The sequence below is a fragment of the Neltuma alba genome, unplaced genomic scaffold (genome assembly GCF_004799145.2).
Source record: "Neltuma alba isolate B1F8T4 unplaced genomic scaffold, ASM479914v2 tig00012714_pilon, whole genome shotgun sequence".
In the NCBI taxonomy this organism is placed as follows: domain Eukaryota; kingdom Viridiplantae; phylum Streptophyta; class Magnoliopsida; order Fabales; family Fabaceae; genus Neltuma; species Neltuma alba.
The window spans coordinates 1-18,142 of NW_021637140.1; the positions used below are offsets into that span (position 1 = coordinate 1).

Consider the following 18,142-nt stretch of genomic DNA (forward strand, 5'->3'; position numbering starts at 1 on the left):
TTTACAGTATATTGTTGTCGATTATATAATATTTTAAAATTAATTTGGATTATCTCTTAGCAATGAAAATCAATTTGCATCATTAAAGCCACATGAAAAAATATTTGATGTTAAACACATATCATTCCCGAAATACGGTTGAGCTCTAATTTTTTAAAAACGTGACGACCTACGTACATTCCAGTAAATTAATTTTTCTTTTCGTTCTTTTTTTGGGTTTTTGCAGAGATAACTAGGATTAATGAGGGTGCAGTTTAATTATATATTTATGATTATGATATATGCTGCTGCTCTCCGACAAATTAGAAAAAAATACAGCGCCCACACTTTCCTCTGCCTTTCCTGGCCCGCTCCTACGAAGTCCCTGTGAAAAGAGAAAACCGAAAGCACAGATGGTCAAAGGTTGGAGCAAACGGATATAATATAAGGACAAAGAAATTCTATGGTATTATTCCTATACACACCCACTGTCTACATTGTTGGTTTCTATCTTTTCATAATTGTTTAATCACTTGGTTGATATCCCTTTGAATCTCCCCTGTCCAAACGCGTTCTTTCCCCTGGAATCTTCAGCTTCCTATCCATTCATATGCCATATATATATATGTAACTCTCTACTCTCCACCGCCCTTCATTTATAAACCCTAGAACCCTCTCTTCCATATGCTCTCACAAAGCAAACAAACTACAAAATTAATTAAAAAAGCTTGTCACTTGTTAGGTTACTACTTCTCTTGAGAAAGATCTCATTTATATATGCCAGTAGATCCTTAGAAGTGGTTAGTGTCAGTTGAAGTTACAATCATGGTGGTTGAGCGCTACTATTTCTTCCACCACAGGCCACCGGCGGCCACCCTTGAGATACTTGCTTTTGATACGGCCAACACCATGCGCCGCCTCGTCTCACTCTATAACTCCCTTACCGATGCTGAGGTTTCAAAAGCTCTGCAACCACACTATCAACTCTAAAGGGGTCGTCTACTTGAACTCCAAGCAAGAATGCTTCCTCCTCAACCTGGCCTGCGCCGAACGCCTCGAGGAGCTCGACGTCGCCGCAGCCACTGTCTCACAGTTGGGCCGGAAATGCTCTGATCCTGGACTCAACCAGTTCCATCTTGTCTACGCCGATCTAAAAGCCGGAATGATCAACACTAGAAAGCTCCAATTCGGCAGCCGAAGTGTACTGAAGAGCGTTGAGAAGATGGAGAAGTTGGTCTTGGCCACCGCGAAACTTCACGACGCAATGGTGTGTCTCGCCGATATGGAAGCTTCGGAGAAGAAAGTGCAACACTGGAAAGCATTGGGTTGTAAAAACTTTGGTTACAGACATCAAGTGAACATACAAACTTTGTGCGATCAAATTGCATTTCAGAGAAAGCAGGTGAGGCGTTACAAGGAGCTGTCGCTATGGAATCAAACATTCGACAAGGCTGTAAGACTCATGGTTCGGATCGTCTTCATCATCTATGCCCGAATTTGTTCCGTTTTCGAACCCTACATTTCGGGTCTTCCAACGAATGACCAAAATTTCGGCGACTGCTATTGCCTCCTTGAACACCGAGAATTATACCAAACCAATTGCTGCCTGACCAATCGTGTTTCCAAGTCGGGTCCCATCTCGAAGACAAACAAATCGGGACCGATTCGATTCGTCCCCGATGAAGATGACGAAATCGCGAAAAGCAACAGAGTATTGAAGATGGCGTCGCCGTCGACGGTTGGAGGGGCGGGGCTATCGTTCAGATACGCGAGCGTGATTATGTTCGCGGAGCGTTGCCTACACTCGCCAGGGAGTATAGGAGAGAGCGAGCGTGAGGCGCTGTACGAAATGCTGCCGGAGAGACTAAAGGAGAAGGTGAGGAAGAAGATGAGGGGACAGTGGTTGAAGGGGGAGGAGTGGGAGGAGGGAGGGGACGGACGGTCCCCGGCGGAGGGATGGCGGGAGGCGGTGGAGGAGATAATGGAGTGGCTGACGCCGGTGGCGCGTGATACGACAAGGTGGCAGGCGGAGAGGAGTATGGAGAAGCAGAGGTACGACGGGAAGCCGACGACGCTGTTGTTGCAGACTTTGCATTACTCAGATTTGGATAAGGCGGAGGCGGCCATCGTGGAGGTGTTGGTGGGATTGAGTTGTTATTTAAGTATGAAAAACGACGTCGTCAGAGGTGACCTCAATGGATTAAAATTAGGGTCTTTTTTCCCTTGAGATTGCATTACTTACAAAATTAATTATTTTCCCCCTCAATCCAACTTGATTTTTTGTAGCATCTTAGTTGATAAGATTTGAAATGTTGGCACAAAGCTGGCATACGGCTTCCTGGTAGAGTAATGGATACAAAAGTTTCTTCAAAATGTAAAAAAAAAAAATGTAGTGTGCTTGGATTGATTGAAAGTGAAAGTGAGTACTACCTTTTTGGAGTAGAAAACAAGCTTACCCATCAGCCTCTTCAGAGTAGTTGCAGACCAAGAGCTTCTGAGAAGAAGCAACTGGTACAATACTGTCCAAGGGCGTGTTTGGATGAAAAAACTATGGTTTGGAAAAGTGATTCTGGAGAATAAATTCTGGGAAGAATAGATTTTGGAAATAATAGATTTTATGAAAAAGTGATTTGAGAAGTGAGAGTGTTTGGATAGTTGTTATCAGAAGCACTTTTTTATATGTACAAATTACAAAAAAAAAAAGACATAAGTAATATGATAATTACAGAAAAAAAAGATTTTATGATATATTTAATTTGAAGGAATAAAATTGTTATAATATATTTTTTATTAACATACTTTAATAATAGATAAGATAATATAATAATAATTAATTAATATGTATAATATTATAATATAAGATTAAATATGTTTATAAAAAAAAAACAAGATACATATCCTACAGGTTCTCACACTCTTCCTTTTTTCTTCAAAAGTAAAAAATTGTTTTTTCCAAAACCATGATTTTGGTTTTTGAGTGGGTGTTTGGGTGATTTATTCCCCAAACCATGGTTTGGGGTGTCACCCAAAACACAGCCCAAATAGAGAAGAAGTGAGGGTGCTCATTCCAAATAATGCAATAAGACTAGAAGTGGACGGCTCTGATTGAAAGAGGAAAGAGTGGATGTGAAGGTGTGCCTAGAGATAAAAACGATAGGAGGATATGTGATTTTAACTGCAAGATTACCACGGTGTCTCTGGCTACCGCGGAACTTATAGCAATTATTCATGGTCTTAATCTGTGCTGATACAGAAACTATAAGAATGTTTTTGTCTACTCTGATTGTATTGATGTTATTAATTATTTGCATAGGGACTGTGATCCTACACATCTTTTAAAGGATCTTGTTGATGAAACTAGATTACTTTTGTGTAAAGATTGGCAGGTGATTGTCTATTACACTCATAGAGACAATAATTCTGTGACTAATCATCTTGCCAAGTTATCACATAGGGTGCAAGAGAATTATTGCATCTTTGATCATCATATCCCATCTGTCTTGATGAGATATGGATGATGATGAAAGAAGATCCCTTTTTCTACTCAACCTTGATTTTGCTTTTTTGTGATTAATGGATATACAATTTATATTAAAAAAAAAGTGAATATACCTTTGGTTTTTAAATAAAAGCTAATTAGATATTCAATTTGATTCTAAATATAAATCTCAATTGATTTTATCTCTATATTTATTTATTTTTTCCTCAAAATAGTCCGAACAGTGGTTACACATGTTAAAGAATTTTATCTTAATGTGTATGATTAATAAAGATATTTTTAAAAAAATAATACCAATTTATTATAAGTACCTAACATAACTAATTTCTGTAATATTTTCAAATTAGTTAGCTAGCCTTTATATCAAGAATAGAAGTAAATATTACTTTACAGGAACCAGCTTAAGTAATAAAAAAGCGAGTATTACTTGGTAGTATAATAAAAAAATTGTGGATGTCTTAGTGTCTTACCTTTTAACTCAAAAAAAAAAAATCTTTGAAAAGTCCTAAATTAAAAATTTTATTAGTTAGATGGACCTAATTTTAATTGCCTTGAATAAGTAAAGCTGTTATTAATACGGATCTTTCACGGATAGGTTATTCTTAGTTTGGTATGAAAAAATGTTATTGATAATGATTTATTTTCGGAGAGGAGATAATATAAAAAATTATTCATAAAGAATTGAATGAAGTAGACAATTTTATAATTCGTTCAATTGAAAACACTGTACTTGTAAGGAATCAAGTTAGGTTAGACAGTTTTACGAGAAACTACTCATTGACTAATGTGTTTCGGCCGAAAAAAGAAATTGACTAATGTGTCTGATATTCATACGAGGGGGTCAAAGCGAGATTTCATGAAGAAAACCATAGTATGAATTGTGGAGGTGGTGAGAACAATTTTGGATATATTGGTGTGCTTTTTGCATAAAAAGTTAATAATGTTGGATCCAGCATGTTGTCATAGCTTACGTTAAAAAAAAAAAAGAGGTTATAATAACGCACATAAAATAACATTTCATTTGAAAAAAAAATAAAAATAACTTTGAATTTAAGAATTTGCTAATTACTCCCACCCATATATAGTCTTGAGGCTTGTTTTGGTTTAAATTATAAATATACAAAAAAAAAATTTCTATGAAACACTAAATACCTTTCACATTAAATTGAAGATAGTAATTAAAAATAATTAAATACAAGATAGAAATTTAAACATTAACATTAAGTCGAGGGTATTTGCAGGGATAAAATTCAATTTATAACACATTTAAAAAAGATAACTGTTTCTATTTTCTTAAGAAAGAAATTGGTGAGCTAGCCAAATGAAGAGAGAGGTTACAAATTAATTAATTGTTGTGGTTAATCAACGAACAACTATAAGGACATGCATATATAGGCGTGTATAACTAATTAACGCGTATAAGGTTGCTTTCTCACATACAGTCCCACAACGATGAACGACCGACCCCTGCGCAATCGTGACGAAATTAACTTGTCGGGGCACAACCTGGTAATATATAGGTCTTCTGAAAGATCATGAGAGAGACAATGTCTGGTTTTGATCTGAAATCTCGATAGCACTCGTCCAATCAGTAATATAAACTCTAATTAGAAAGTTGATGTTGATCTTATATATAAATCTTAATTCACATGTTTATCAGTTTTTTTTAAATTAACCTTATAAATATTTATTGACAATAATCAAATAAGAGAAAGGAAAAAAGAATTAAAAAGATATTTAGGGTGTTTTAAGAAAAAAAATATCATATTAACTAATTTAATTAACATTCTTAATCTATTCAAATTAGTTAATAAAGTCTTATACTAATGATGGGAAGAATAATACATAGTGACTGTGACGCATTCATCTGCGCTCTGTGTTTTCTGGGCGTTGACGAACCAATAATTACACATCCTTGTTCCTCACTTAATTCGAAAGCCATAAGCTGTACGAATATACATATACATATACATACATACATACATATATATATATATATATATATATAGAGGTTAAGCCAATGATGGCTTCGAAACAATTCTTTAGACCCTTTCGAGGTCCAGACACATCTAATTTCTTAAAGAGTTTTTTTTTTCCCTTGTTGATTCTACTTTAAATTTCAAAGAAAATGTTCTTCAAAATAAAAAAAATATTGCTACATTTCGCAAGTGCCAGTTTCCAAATGCTAATCATCGATCGTCCTTATCATATAACCCTATATCCTAATCTAAAAGTTCATCACGGATTGCCTTTAGGTAATTAGCTCCTTTGAATTCTAAACCCACAATGAAATTATAGGCAGTCCATAATAAGTAGGACGATAAACAAGCTCTGTTGACAGATACTCCAGTTTACAACCATTTTTTTGAGCTTAGTTTTCCAAAAAGAGAGATATAGCGTCATCCTATATATATATAACCCTTTATTTTTGTTTGGCACGCAATTTGGTTTCACGTTATTAATCATTAAAATCATGATTCTGATGGAAGTATAGGTTCCTAATACGAAACTGAGTATACTTTTGAGCATTTCTCCCTATGCCTTTTTATGGGTGAATATGCACTATTATTTGGGTGATTCAACATGAATTCTCCCGACAAGTATAATCCACCACTCTTTTTTTAAGCATTATAATTGTAAACATCGAGAACATAAGTTATCATGAGACATCATAGTGAGCAGACAAGTCTCCGTAACTTTATTTCATGAATTTCGAAATAAACTGCCCATATATTTGTTGAACATATGAAGATAAGGCCTTGAAGGAGCAAAATATATATCGGAGCCATATGCCACTGGAGAATAGGTCTGGCTTCACTATGATTGGAAAAAGTTCTAATTGTACGAGGACTAGTTGTTATAGGCATTGATGTTCAATAGATTAATTCTCCTTATCACGGTCACCGGTGTGATGGTTGCCGGTGCAGTTTTTTGTCACATTTTTTTTGGGTATGGGAAAACATTGGTTCAAAGTAGCAGTGGTGGGATTTGATCATACAATCCCTTGGCCACTTGGGCCAACAAAAAGAAAAATAATCATTGGGCCATCAAAGACTTCTTAATTTTATAATGCAAACAAAAATATAAGTTGACTTTTTTATTGTGACTCCAGCCCGTAACAACAATTTACATAAGGATGACAAGTCTTAATTGAGAAATAATAAATCTAAATTTGATATTAATAAAGCAACTTTTCCTGATACATAACAAGAAGTAGCATGTACATTAATTAAAAATTACCATAATTTATTTGAAAATGAACACGTCTTTACTGAAAAATGACAAATCTAAATTTGAGATTAACAATGTGTCTTTTTCTGATGCATAACAAGAAATAGCATGTACATTAATTAAAAATGATCATAATTTATTTGAAAATGATATGTCTTTACTAGAAAATAACATGTCTTTAGTGGAAAATGACAACAATTTATTTAGAAATATACATGTTATTTCTTATTATGTATCAGAAAAAGCTACTTTGTTAATACCAAATTTAGACTTGTCATTTTGCAATAAAGACGTGTCATTTTCAAATAAATTATAGTCATTTTAATTAGTGTATATGTTATCTCTTGTTATGTATTAGAAAAAGACACATTGTTAATTTCAAATTTAGACTTGTCATTTCTAGTAAAGACATGTCATTTTCAAATAAATTATGGTTATTTTTAATTAATGTACATGTTACTTCTTGTTATGTATTAGAAAAAAGTTGCTTTGTTAATATCAAATTTAGACTTGTTATTTCTCAATTAAGACTTGTCATCCTCAAGTAAATTGTTGTCATAGGTTGGAGTCATAATAAAAGAGTGAACTTATATTTTTGTTTGCATTATAAGGTTAAGAAGTTTTTTATGACCCAATGGTCATCTTTTTTTTTTTGTTAGTCCAAATAGCCAAGGGGTTATGGGATCAAATCCCACTCATGTCACTTTGAACCAATATTCTCTCATATAAAAAAAAACTGTGACAAAAAACTCTACTGGTAGCCACCACACCGGTGGCCAGCACTAGCGGTGGCTGCTGGCCATCGATGAGGGGCTGAGCCATTTTTTTAAGAAAAAGAACACAGCATATTTTTGTCATCGATCGTCCTATCATATAACCCAATATCCCAATCTAAAAGTTCATCACGGATTGCCTTTAGGTAATTAGCTCCTTTGAATTCCAAACCCACAGTGAAATTATAGGCAGTCCATAATAAGTAGGACGATAAACAATCTCTGTTGCCAGATACTCCAGTTTACAACCATTTTTTGAACTCAGTTTTCCAAAAAGAGAGATATAGCGTCATCCTATATATATAACCCTTTATTTTTGTTTGGCACGCAATTTGGCTTCAATTTGGTTTCATGTTAGTAATCATTAAAATCACGATTCTGATGGGAGTATAGGTTCCTAATACGAAACTGAGTATACTTTTGAGCATTCCTCTCTATGCCTTTTTATGGGTGAATATGCACTATTATTTGGGTGATTCCACATGAATTCCCCCGACAAGTATAATCCACCACTCTTTTTTTAAGCATTATAATTGCAAACATCGAGAAGATAAGTTATCATGAGACATCATAGTGAGAAGATAAGTCTCTGTACCTTAATTCCATGAATTTCGAAATAAACTGCCCATATATTTAACCAGAAGTTAGGTCTAGTAGGAGTTAATCCCTCACAACGCATGGTAAACCAAGTTTTGAATCTCTGTGGAGATGTGCTTATATTCAGTACCCAACAATACATCAAATAAGATTGCTTTCAATAAGAAAATACTTGTACTTAATAAAAATAAACTGCCCACATATTTGTTGAACATATGAAGATAAGGTCTTGGAGGAGCAAAAAATATATCGGAGCCATATGCCACTGGAGAATAGGTCTGGCTCCACTATGCTTGGAAAAAGTTGTAATGGTACAATAACTAATTGTTGCCGTTGCAAGGATTGATGTTCACCAGATAATTTCTTATGATGATGACTGATTTTCCCCAATTTAAACCTAGAAAACTAAAATCCAACCCACCCTTATTTAGTCCATTTCTTTTGTGGGTTGGGCTGATATTACTGGAAGCCCATTGGGCTAAGCAATTTGGGAGACTCCCAACAGATTCTTTAATCACTTACTATCCCAAAAAAAAAGACAATCTCATTGCCACTTCCTGCGAGGTGCGAGCTCGACTGTATATTGATCAACGAGATCAAGCTCCTCACTCATCAGTCGAGTACCGGGTTCTATTATCGTCGATATCCTCAACGAACAGCGTTTTCTATTCACACTCTTGAATCCGAACTCTATTGAGCATTTTGAATTACCCTCTGTCCCTTCCATAGGGTTTCTTGAGGTCTTGACTAGCAACAACACTGAACTGAAGCAATGATGATTCGCCTGGCTGCTAAGTTGTCAAGAGCTTCATCTGCTATTGCTCGAACTTCCAATTTAGCCTTCATTTCATATAGCAAGCCTTATCTTGTCTCATCCGCACCACGATTTAGGCTATTCCACAATGGTTCGGATGGTTCTTTGGCAAACCCCGTTACTATTCAGATGATCAACTATGCTCTGTCTCATGCGAGGTCTCAGAAAACAGGTATATGGTTTTCTAAGCTCTTCCAACTTCGTTTTCCAATTACCCACTTTGAGTTGAGTTTTGTGGTTTACATTTTTTTTTTTTTTCCTGTTCTGGCGTGATTCGTGTCGATGTAGCTGAATCGTATGCACAAGGCCTGCTGGTGTTGGAACAGTGCCTTTCGACTCTCTCATGTGAAAGGAAAGATCCCTCGGATGAAAACTCAAGAGGAATGGTGTACTAGCTATGTCTACCTTGTTGTCTGAAAGGTGACTTTTTCCTTCCTTCCCGACATTACAAACCCCATGTTGGCGCATAATTTCTGTTTGATAGATTGTTAAGCTTGTGAAAGTTTATCTTGTTTAATTTTCTTAGAGGTGATTCTGATGATGCAATCGAGAAGCTCCGTAGTGTTCAACAATTGACCAGTTCTTTCCTGGGAGTGAGAGGTGAATTTACATTCATAATAATAGCGCATCTGCTTTTCCAATTTGATATCTTTATAAGAAGTTCCCATAATTTAACGGTACTCTTGGGCTTTCTTGTTGTAGTTGCTGCCTTCGAAGCTCTGGTAGGTCTGCATTTAGAGCTGGGCCAGGTTGGTTGCTAACACATTGCAAAATATCTACTTATTTCTCCCAGTAATACTCATATTTATTTGAAGAAAATTCTCCCCTATAGGATGATAAATCATCAGTGCTCGCAGATAAATGTTTAGAGCTCATGGCGAAACATGAAGCAGGGTGTGATGGCAAAGATTTTGAGACTCTAACTACTCGTGCAAAATCAGTAAAAGGGTTTGTTGAACTTGTCAATGGCAATCTTGAGTCAGGTACTTCTAAATTCTTGTTATTATCCGTTTGATTATTTATCCCACTCATCCTTTAATATCTAAGTAGACCTTGTGCGTCTGGTGCAGCTGAAGCATTCTTTCAAGGTCCTCCTGATGTCAGACTATGCAATGGTACTTTTCGTTTTATCAGACACTATGTCAGACATTTATCCGTCCCAAATTGATATTTGAAAATATAGGCAGTGTCGCTCTGTCATATGGGGAATTTGTACATGCCAAACAGAACTTTTCTTTGGCAAAGGAGGTTTATCAAAAGGTCATAGATGGAGGTTCAGAGAATAAAGATTTTGGGAACCCTTTTCTCTTAGCAGCTGGTAATATGAACTCAGAGGGTTTAATGTTGGGGGCCATGTGTGCTTTGGGGCAGCTTGAATCACATATGGGGTAAGTTCAATAATACTTTTCTTCTGCTACAATTTTCTTAGTCTTATAACTTTTTGGGGATATTACTAATACTTGCTATCTAAATTTCAGTAACTTTGGTGATGCAGAGGAGTTATTGACAACGGCATTGACAAAGGCAGAGGAATCTTTTGGTTAGTTATCTGTCCTTTAAATTGTTGTATCCAATTACAACAACAATAACAAGCCTTATTCCACTAAATGAGCTTGGGCACATTAATCACATGATGTTACTGTGTTTTATCAACAGTCAACTCTTGAGATATATCATTCACCAAGAGATCCTGTTTGATAACTTTTTTGACACTCTTTTTTGGTCTCTTTCTACATCCCTTTGATGGGGCTAAAAACCATCTAACCTTGGTGTACAAATTTTATATAGCAATTATTTGAAAGACTGTTACCGGTAAAGTTTATTGCTAATCTTTTGTGATGAATAAATGTAGGCTCTCATCATCCCAAGATTGGGGTTGTCTTGAGTTGCATAGCTCTCATGTTTAGGCGGAAGGCAGTGCTTGAGCGTTCAAGTTCTCTTTTGATTCAAGAGGTAAGAGCCCTCCAAAAGCCAAGTTCTTGTTCACTTTTGAGATTTAAGAAATTGGAAAGTTTTAATTGAGCCATTCTTTTGACACATGCACAGCCCTCTTGCCTCGGCAGAGGTGCTTCAGTCTGCTTTAGTTTTATTACAGAGTTGGTTTCATCTGTTTTAGTTTCTATTATCAATCCGTCTTCTTTTACTCCCAATGTGCTAGCTTATATAGAGTTTGTCTTGTCACTGAAAAATTGAGTGACCTTCAATCTGGTTTAGTTTAAACCAAATTTCTGCTGAGGCGAGTCTTATAGTCTGACAAGTAAAGGAGTCGTCCTTGAGGACTTTAGCAGATCTTTTCTTAGTTAGCTTACCAACTGCTGTGCTCGTAATTTATGGTGTAATTAGACTTGAAACCTTTGACAGGGGCTGTACAGAAGGGCTATAGAATTGTTGAAGGCTCCACCGTTGGAGACTGAAGGTAATGTTGATGGGTTAGTTTGGTGCCCACACTCTCACACACGAGACACATGCATTTATGATGTATATATTTGAAAATGAGCTTTATCTGGGTAGGTGCTGTGACTTCTATGGATCGAGGAGATATAGTGGCCCTTGCAAGAGGTAAGATGGACCCTTTGATTCATTATAGTGTAACTAGTGTTACCAAAGTGAAGAAGAATCAATATACCAGTATAAAGTATAAAATGTGTTAGAAGTCATATTGTTTGTTTATAAGCCATGAATATTGCAACCCATCTTGGGCTTGGTGCAAAATGATGGGCTACCCTCTAGTTCTAGTCAAATAAATGATGGTGTTCAATGTTAGCTTTGCATGTTAACAAGTACTCTTGCATCTTGTAGCACCCCTTCAAATACTGTCTCTTTCACATGCACACAGAGGTATACATCTTTGTGTGCTCGTGTTTCAGCTTGGGTTTTAAGTTGTATTATGAATGGTAGTTTTGTGATTCTTTTTTCTCTTTTCATGTTTAATGTCATGCTAACAGGCATGGATGCTGATATAAAGATAACCATATTATGGGCCCTATACTTCACATGGAATCTAAAATGTGCCACATTGTTAATGGCTTATAAATAGTATGACTTCATATAGATTTTACTTTGCATATTGAATATTGATGACATGTTTATTATGGATGCTGATGTAGCTAATAACTAGACTGTGTCTGTGCATTTACAGGGGTTTCAAAATGAATCGCACTGTTAAAATATCATTACGAGTTTTATGAGTTAAAGTGTAGGAAACATTTTATTGGAGAGAATATGATTATGCTTTTATAGTGTTAATACTTCTTAATCATCTTATGAGGCACACCTGCATATTTCCAACTATGATTTATTATAAATTCTTAACGAAGTAGCGGTCTCATTTAAGGTTAGTTTTTTTTTTTTCCCCTCTTCTTGATATTACATTTCGGATTTAGGGGCATCCTCAGACTTTACTTGAAAGTAAATGGAAATAGGGTGCTTGGACACTCTGAAGGGCGTTCAAGGCTACCCTCATGACTGCTAATATTGAAGCTGAAGTTGTTTATTGACTAGAACCCAATGTTGCAGGTGGATATGGTGATGTACTCAGTGTCCAAGAGAACAGAAAAGTTCAAGGAGAGAAGATGAAGAGCTGGGCAGAGGCGATTTGGAAGAATCGGAGGTTGTCTCTGGCAGAGGCTTTAGAAATCTCAGATTCATCTTCCAAGGTCCCTATTATCGATGTTCGGATTAGCCGGATTATATAAGTCAATCCATCCTCTAGTTAGGTCTTCATACTGGTCAGATTCTACACCCAACCTCACTTAGTGGGATACAACTTCTCGTTATGAGCCAATTCATCCGTGTCATATTTTGTCTCTACGGCATCAGGTTAAAAGAGGAGGCTTTTGGCACGGATACTATATTGGTGAACAATAAAAACTGTTAAAATGGGTGGTGCGGGATACTTTTGCCAAGAGCTTGTGTCACGGCATTGCCAGTTAACTTGACAAAACGGGACATACGTAATTCTTTTGGATTGCATCTATAACGTCGCAGTTGTACTTAGTGTGTCAAATCATCAAATGGAACCTTATGTATAGGTGGTGTTATGTATTTTTATTACAAGTAGCCGAAAGAAAATGATTTTAGTAAATCTTTTAGTCCTTGAAAGCACATAATTTTAGTTTGTTTTTATAGATTTGGAATGCGTCATTTCAACATGTGAAGGCAAATTTTGTTTTTATATGTTGGATATGGTCAGACCCGACGTAAACTTTTACAGAATTCCGAGTTTCACTGGGGCTTAATTCAAGTTTTTTTTTTTTTTTCTCCTCTCAAACTTCTTCAAAATGCAGAAAAGAAGACGAAGATTTGTTTTTTTGGGGGGGGGGGAGGTGTTTGTCAATAACAGATATTTGACGTGTCTCTAATCTTCATCCGTTAATGAAGAAAATGAGAAATTCATCAGTTAAATTTTTATAATTTTGACTTGACTATCATTCTATCCATGAATTTTAATTTACTGTAGTTCAGCCTTAGACTGAAATTTAATATCTGAAATTTGATCTTTTCGATTTACGTTTAGTATATTAAGGTAAAAAAATATCAAAGTGATATTTTGTCGGGACAATTACCAGGAAAGCCCCAGAAAAAAAAAAATTAATTAACAAAAAATCTTGATGACAAGTGATCAATCAGAACTTGTTGTCATTCTCTATTCTTAAATTTATTATTGTTTACTCTTTACTTGTTAATAGATTTTAAGATGATTAAATCTTTTCCTTAAAATCTGATTGTAATTCTTCCTTCTTCTTTTTTAATTAATTGGATAAAGCAATGATTGAATGCGTTCGCTGCTGTGGATTAGTAAGAATATGCCCATCTTATAAAACCAGTCAAGGCCTATGTCTTCATCCCCTAAGTAAAACGGAAATAAAATGCCAGGTCTTCCGCGATGGATTCAAAGAAAATATTCTACAGTATAGCAATACTCTTCCTTCTTCACATCATATTATTTAATCACTCTGTTGCTATTTTTAAAATAATCTGATGTTTTCTTAAATGTCTTTCATTAAATACTCTTCTTCTTCCTCTCTCAAACTATGAGTTCCATATTGGATAACCCATATGGGAGAAGGGGCTTATAAATTCAGGAAATTTTCGCACACAATAGGCTAATCCTTTGAAAATGAGCTCCATCTCCCTATATCTAATTTACAAACCACACACTATTAATTAACTAAGAAATTCTATTTGGAAGCATTTTTTTTTTCAAAATATATTCACCACTGTATGAAAAACAGTGTAATTCAAGCACGATAACAAGTGAATGAATTAATAATGCCTTTCATCTCACAGCCCAGTCTAAATTATTGGCCTTCATAGAGCCGCAGTAGTAGTATATATATACCATGGAAAAAACAACAGAATTTATGAATTTTAAATAGGACTCTCATTTAATTAGCTTAGGGAACACCGTCGAATCCCATGCATATATGCATATGCCAAATGGCATTCAACCACATATCAGATTCACACACAAACAGCTGCCTGAAAGATAATCTTCAGATCATCGTCATCATTAACAAGTGTTTGGTATGGCAGAGGAGAATCAAGGAGTTAAGCCTCCTCCAGAGCTGCCTGATCAGCCCTTGCCAAGTAACTATTTGGTTTCCCCTCTTCATTTATTTTATTTAATCATTATTCTTCTTATTTTTATTTGATATTACCTCATGTCTTAATATAAGACCTCGTTTGACTTTTGTTTGATCCTAGATATAAGATTCCAATCCACTTTGTTTCTCATATTTATGTAATTTTTTCCAAGGTAGTCCTTCTAATAATGGGAATTTAGCCAATACACTTGACTAATGAGAATATTTTAGGAAAGATAACACATATTTATTACAAATAGCTAACTTAACTTATTTTCTTAATCTCCTCAAATTAGTCAATTAGCTCTTATAATTAGGACCAGAAGTAGTATAACGTATACTATGGCTCAATTTATATATGCATATATTGTTAGATTAATCCGTAAAGATTCTACTCCTCCGGTCCTTAATATAGGACCCAATTGTTGAGTTGATTTTGGTCCTAAATATAATACCCATTTTTCATATTTATCATTTTTTTTAAATTACCTATATGGATACTTTCTCAACTATAATCAAGTAGAAGAGAGAGAGGGGCTATTAAGAAAGATAATTATGGTATTTTAAGAAAAGCGTGTCACATTTCTTATAATTAACTAACTTACCTAACTTCCTTAATTTAATCAAATTAGTTAAATGGGTCTTATATTAAGGACCAGAGGAGTATTGTTATATATATATATAAATTAAGCTCTAATTGTAATTTCTGTTAATGAATTTTAAAAATATCAAAATATTTGGGTACGGTGTTCTTTGAAAAGAATTGAAAATTTGCGCTCTTGATATTATAATCAAAATCTCTTGAATTATGTATGTAAACAATAATTTATTACCGGCACAAATCTGAAGGTAATTCAAGGATATCAAACAGTGATATGTATATGTAAGATATATGAAACTACAGGGAATTACAATAAAGTATTGGGGGAAAATAGGGCAACCAAAACAAGTTGGCCAGAGCTGGTGGGAGTAACAGCAGAAGAAGCAGAGAAGAAGATAAAGGAAGAGATGGAAAGAGCAGTGATCCAAGTGGTGCCACCTGATTCTTTTGTGACTATGGATTTCAACGCCCAACGTGTTCGTCTCTACGTTGATGAATCCCTCAATGTTGCCAAGCCACCCACCATCGGCTAATTCTATATTACATTAATATATATATATATATATATATATATCACCAAGAGAAACACCAAAATAATCTACTTTTAATTACTACCTCTTCAAATAGCAGCGTTCTACTTCTTTTTTGCTACCAAAAAAAGCATGCATCTCTGGATGAATAAATATGTGTACACCTTGTAAGCTCAATTATCAGAACTACTATGAAATACATTTCGTGGAATCTTGATTAAGATTAAGATGAGAAAATTAATCTTTTATTCCTTCAACTTTTAATTCAGTTATAAGTGATAACTGAATCTTTTAACTATGATTTAGTATCACTCAGTTTTTGAATTTTTAACCTCATTAAAACTTAGCTCATAATTTTTTTCCCATTTATTAAATTATTAGTCATTGTCATACTGAGTAATAGTTACGTTGAGGGATTGAATTATGTATAACAATGATTAATTTACTAAATAGGAAAAGATCAGAAACTGAGTTTCAATCAAGTTAAAAAATTCAAGAACAATTAAGTGTCTGTTTGGTTGAGCTTATAAAGTGATTTATAATCTACTCATCGACTAAAAGTTACATTAAATAATTTTGATTGTGTTTGATTTCACTTTTGGCCCATCTAACTTATGGGCCAAAAGCTGCTTTTTAAGTATGATTATAAAAGTATCTAAAACTTATTTATAACTTATGCAAAAATAGTTTTGGAATCAAAAAACATTTTTGCTCATATGTTTATGTTTTTCTTGCTTCCTAGTTAGTTTTTAACTATTTATTTTAATATTATCTTAAGTAAAAATAATTTTTAACATAGTTTTTATAATATTTTTAATTTTTAATTTTAATTTTATTTTATATTTACATAAATGTGCAGATTATATTATCTAATTAATTATGTAATATTATTTGATTCAAAAATTTCATATTACTATGATTTCTAATTTAAATATAACATTTTCCTATTATAATAATCTAAAATTATTATATTTTCTAAATTCATATTTTTAATTATTTTTATTATTTAATAAAAGTCATACCTATTTTGATCATTCGATAAACTAAATTTACTTATCCAATTATAATTTAAATAACTTTTCTACTTTACAAACTAATTTTTTATAAAAGCTAATCTAAATATAAATCACATTATCTAATCTAATTTTTATTCAATCTAATTTTTTAAAAAAGTCATATTAAGAATAAATTATTTTTTTTACCGCCAATCCAAATAGACCCTGAATTGTGCTGTGTTACAATTAAAAGATTTGTACAACTATGGGGTCAAAAATTATGGAAGTGAAATATTTTTAATTTTATTAAATGCTAAATTATATAAAAGCTCCATTAACTATGAGTCAGTTGCATATAACCTTTCTAATATTTTAAAGTTTAATAATTTTCCTAATCTTTTATTTTTTTACTATTATCTTTTTAACGGAAATTGTCACGTCAAATTACTAGAAGATATGTGGCACGTCATGTGGCATCTTACGTGACATTTGATGATTTTATACTAATTATTATTTTGCACACAAGGATTAAATCGTGATTTTATCATCAAAATAAACCCTCCTTCTCAACCCCATTATTGTCCACTTGAAGAAAATTGAGCCTATTTCCTACTCTAGATCACAATTCAACTGACTACGAGCCATTTAACATGGATTTTGAAGAGGAAAAACCTTCAATATCAGATAATGGCACAGACATTTACATTGAAGTAGCCAAAACTCATGACTGGACTTAAATTTGCTTGCACATATCATTCGTTGTCTTGCTTAAATTAAATTTCTTTACGCCTCTTTTCATTTGGGATTTAAAAAGTAGCGGTTGAAAAAAATTTTCTCCATTTACACATCAGTTAAGTTATTGACTATATGGAGGCTTCTGGAATAAAGTATAGCTTAGCTTAATTACAATTATTGCTCCGGTCATATTTATCGTCTCCGTTACATGCGTTAATTGGAATTGGATGTTGCTCAATACAGGAAGAGTTTGTCCATTCGCGTATCAGTTTTGATGTTCTGAGGCCGAAGAGTTTGAAGACGGCGCGACCGACGAGACATCAGGAGAATGAGGGTTTATTTTAATTAATGGTAAAATAACAGATTAATCCTTATGCGAAAGATATATAATTAGTACTCCTCGTGTCCTTAATATAGAGCCTAACGTGAAAGTTAACGTTAATTTTATATGTAAGATTTATTTTACATATTTATTTATTAATTTTTTTTAAATTAACTCTTTTGACATTTCTTTAACAATAATCAAGTAAGAGGGAGGAAAAAGAATTAAGAAAGATAATTAGAATGTTTAAGAAAAAAATATAATCATATTAACTAATTTAACTAACACCTTTAATCTATTCAAATTAGTTAATTAGGATTACATTAAGGACCAAAAGAATATATAAAATTATCAAATGCCATGTAGCCAGGATATGCCATATAAGGTGTTACATGTATGACAATTTCCATTAAAAAGATAACGATAAGGGGTTTGTGTTGAAAAAGAAAGAAAGAAGTCAGTAAGTGAAATTTAAACTTTA

At 33.9% G+C, this 18,142-nt stretch overlaps 1 protein-coding gene and 2 pseudogenes across 1 annotated transcript; all 3 read left to right on the forward strand.

Annotated features, from left to right (window-relative positions):
* Positions 1–711: 711 nt before the first annotated feature.
* Positions 712–2,206, forward strand: LOC114730159 (uncharacterized; annotated as a pseudogene).
* Positions 2,207–8,796: 6,590 nt separating this feature from the next.
* Positions 8,797–13,091, forward strand: LOC114730154 (uncharacterized; annotated as a pseudogene).
* Positions 13,092–14,421: 1,330 nt separating this feature from the next.
* LOC114730150 (subtilisin inhibitor CLSI-I-like) lies at positions 14,422–15,613 on the forward strand. Its single transcript, XM_028917177.1, has 2 exons — positions 14,422–14,482; positions 15,383–15,613. Exons 1-2 carry the CDS (start codon positions 14,422–14,424, stop codon positions 15,610–15,612), a joined length of 291 nt encoding a protein of 96 aa, XP_028773010.1. The 3' UTR covers position 15,613.
* Positions 15,614–18,142: the final 2,529 nt, after the last annotated feature.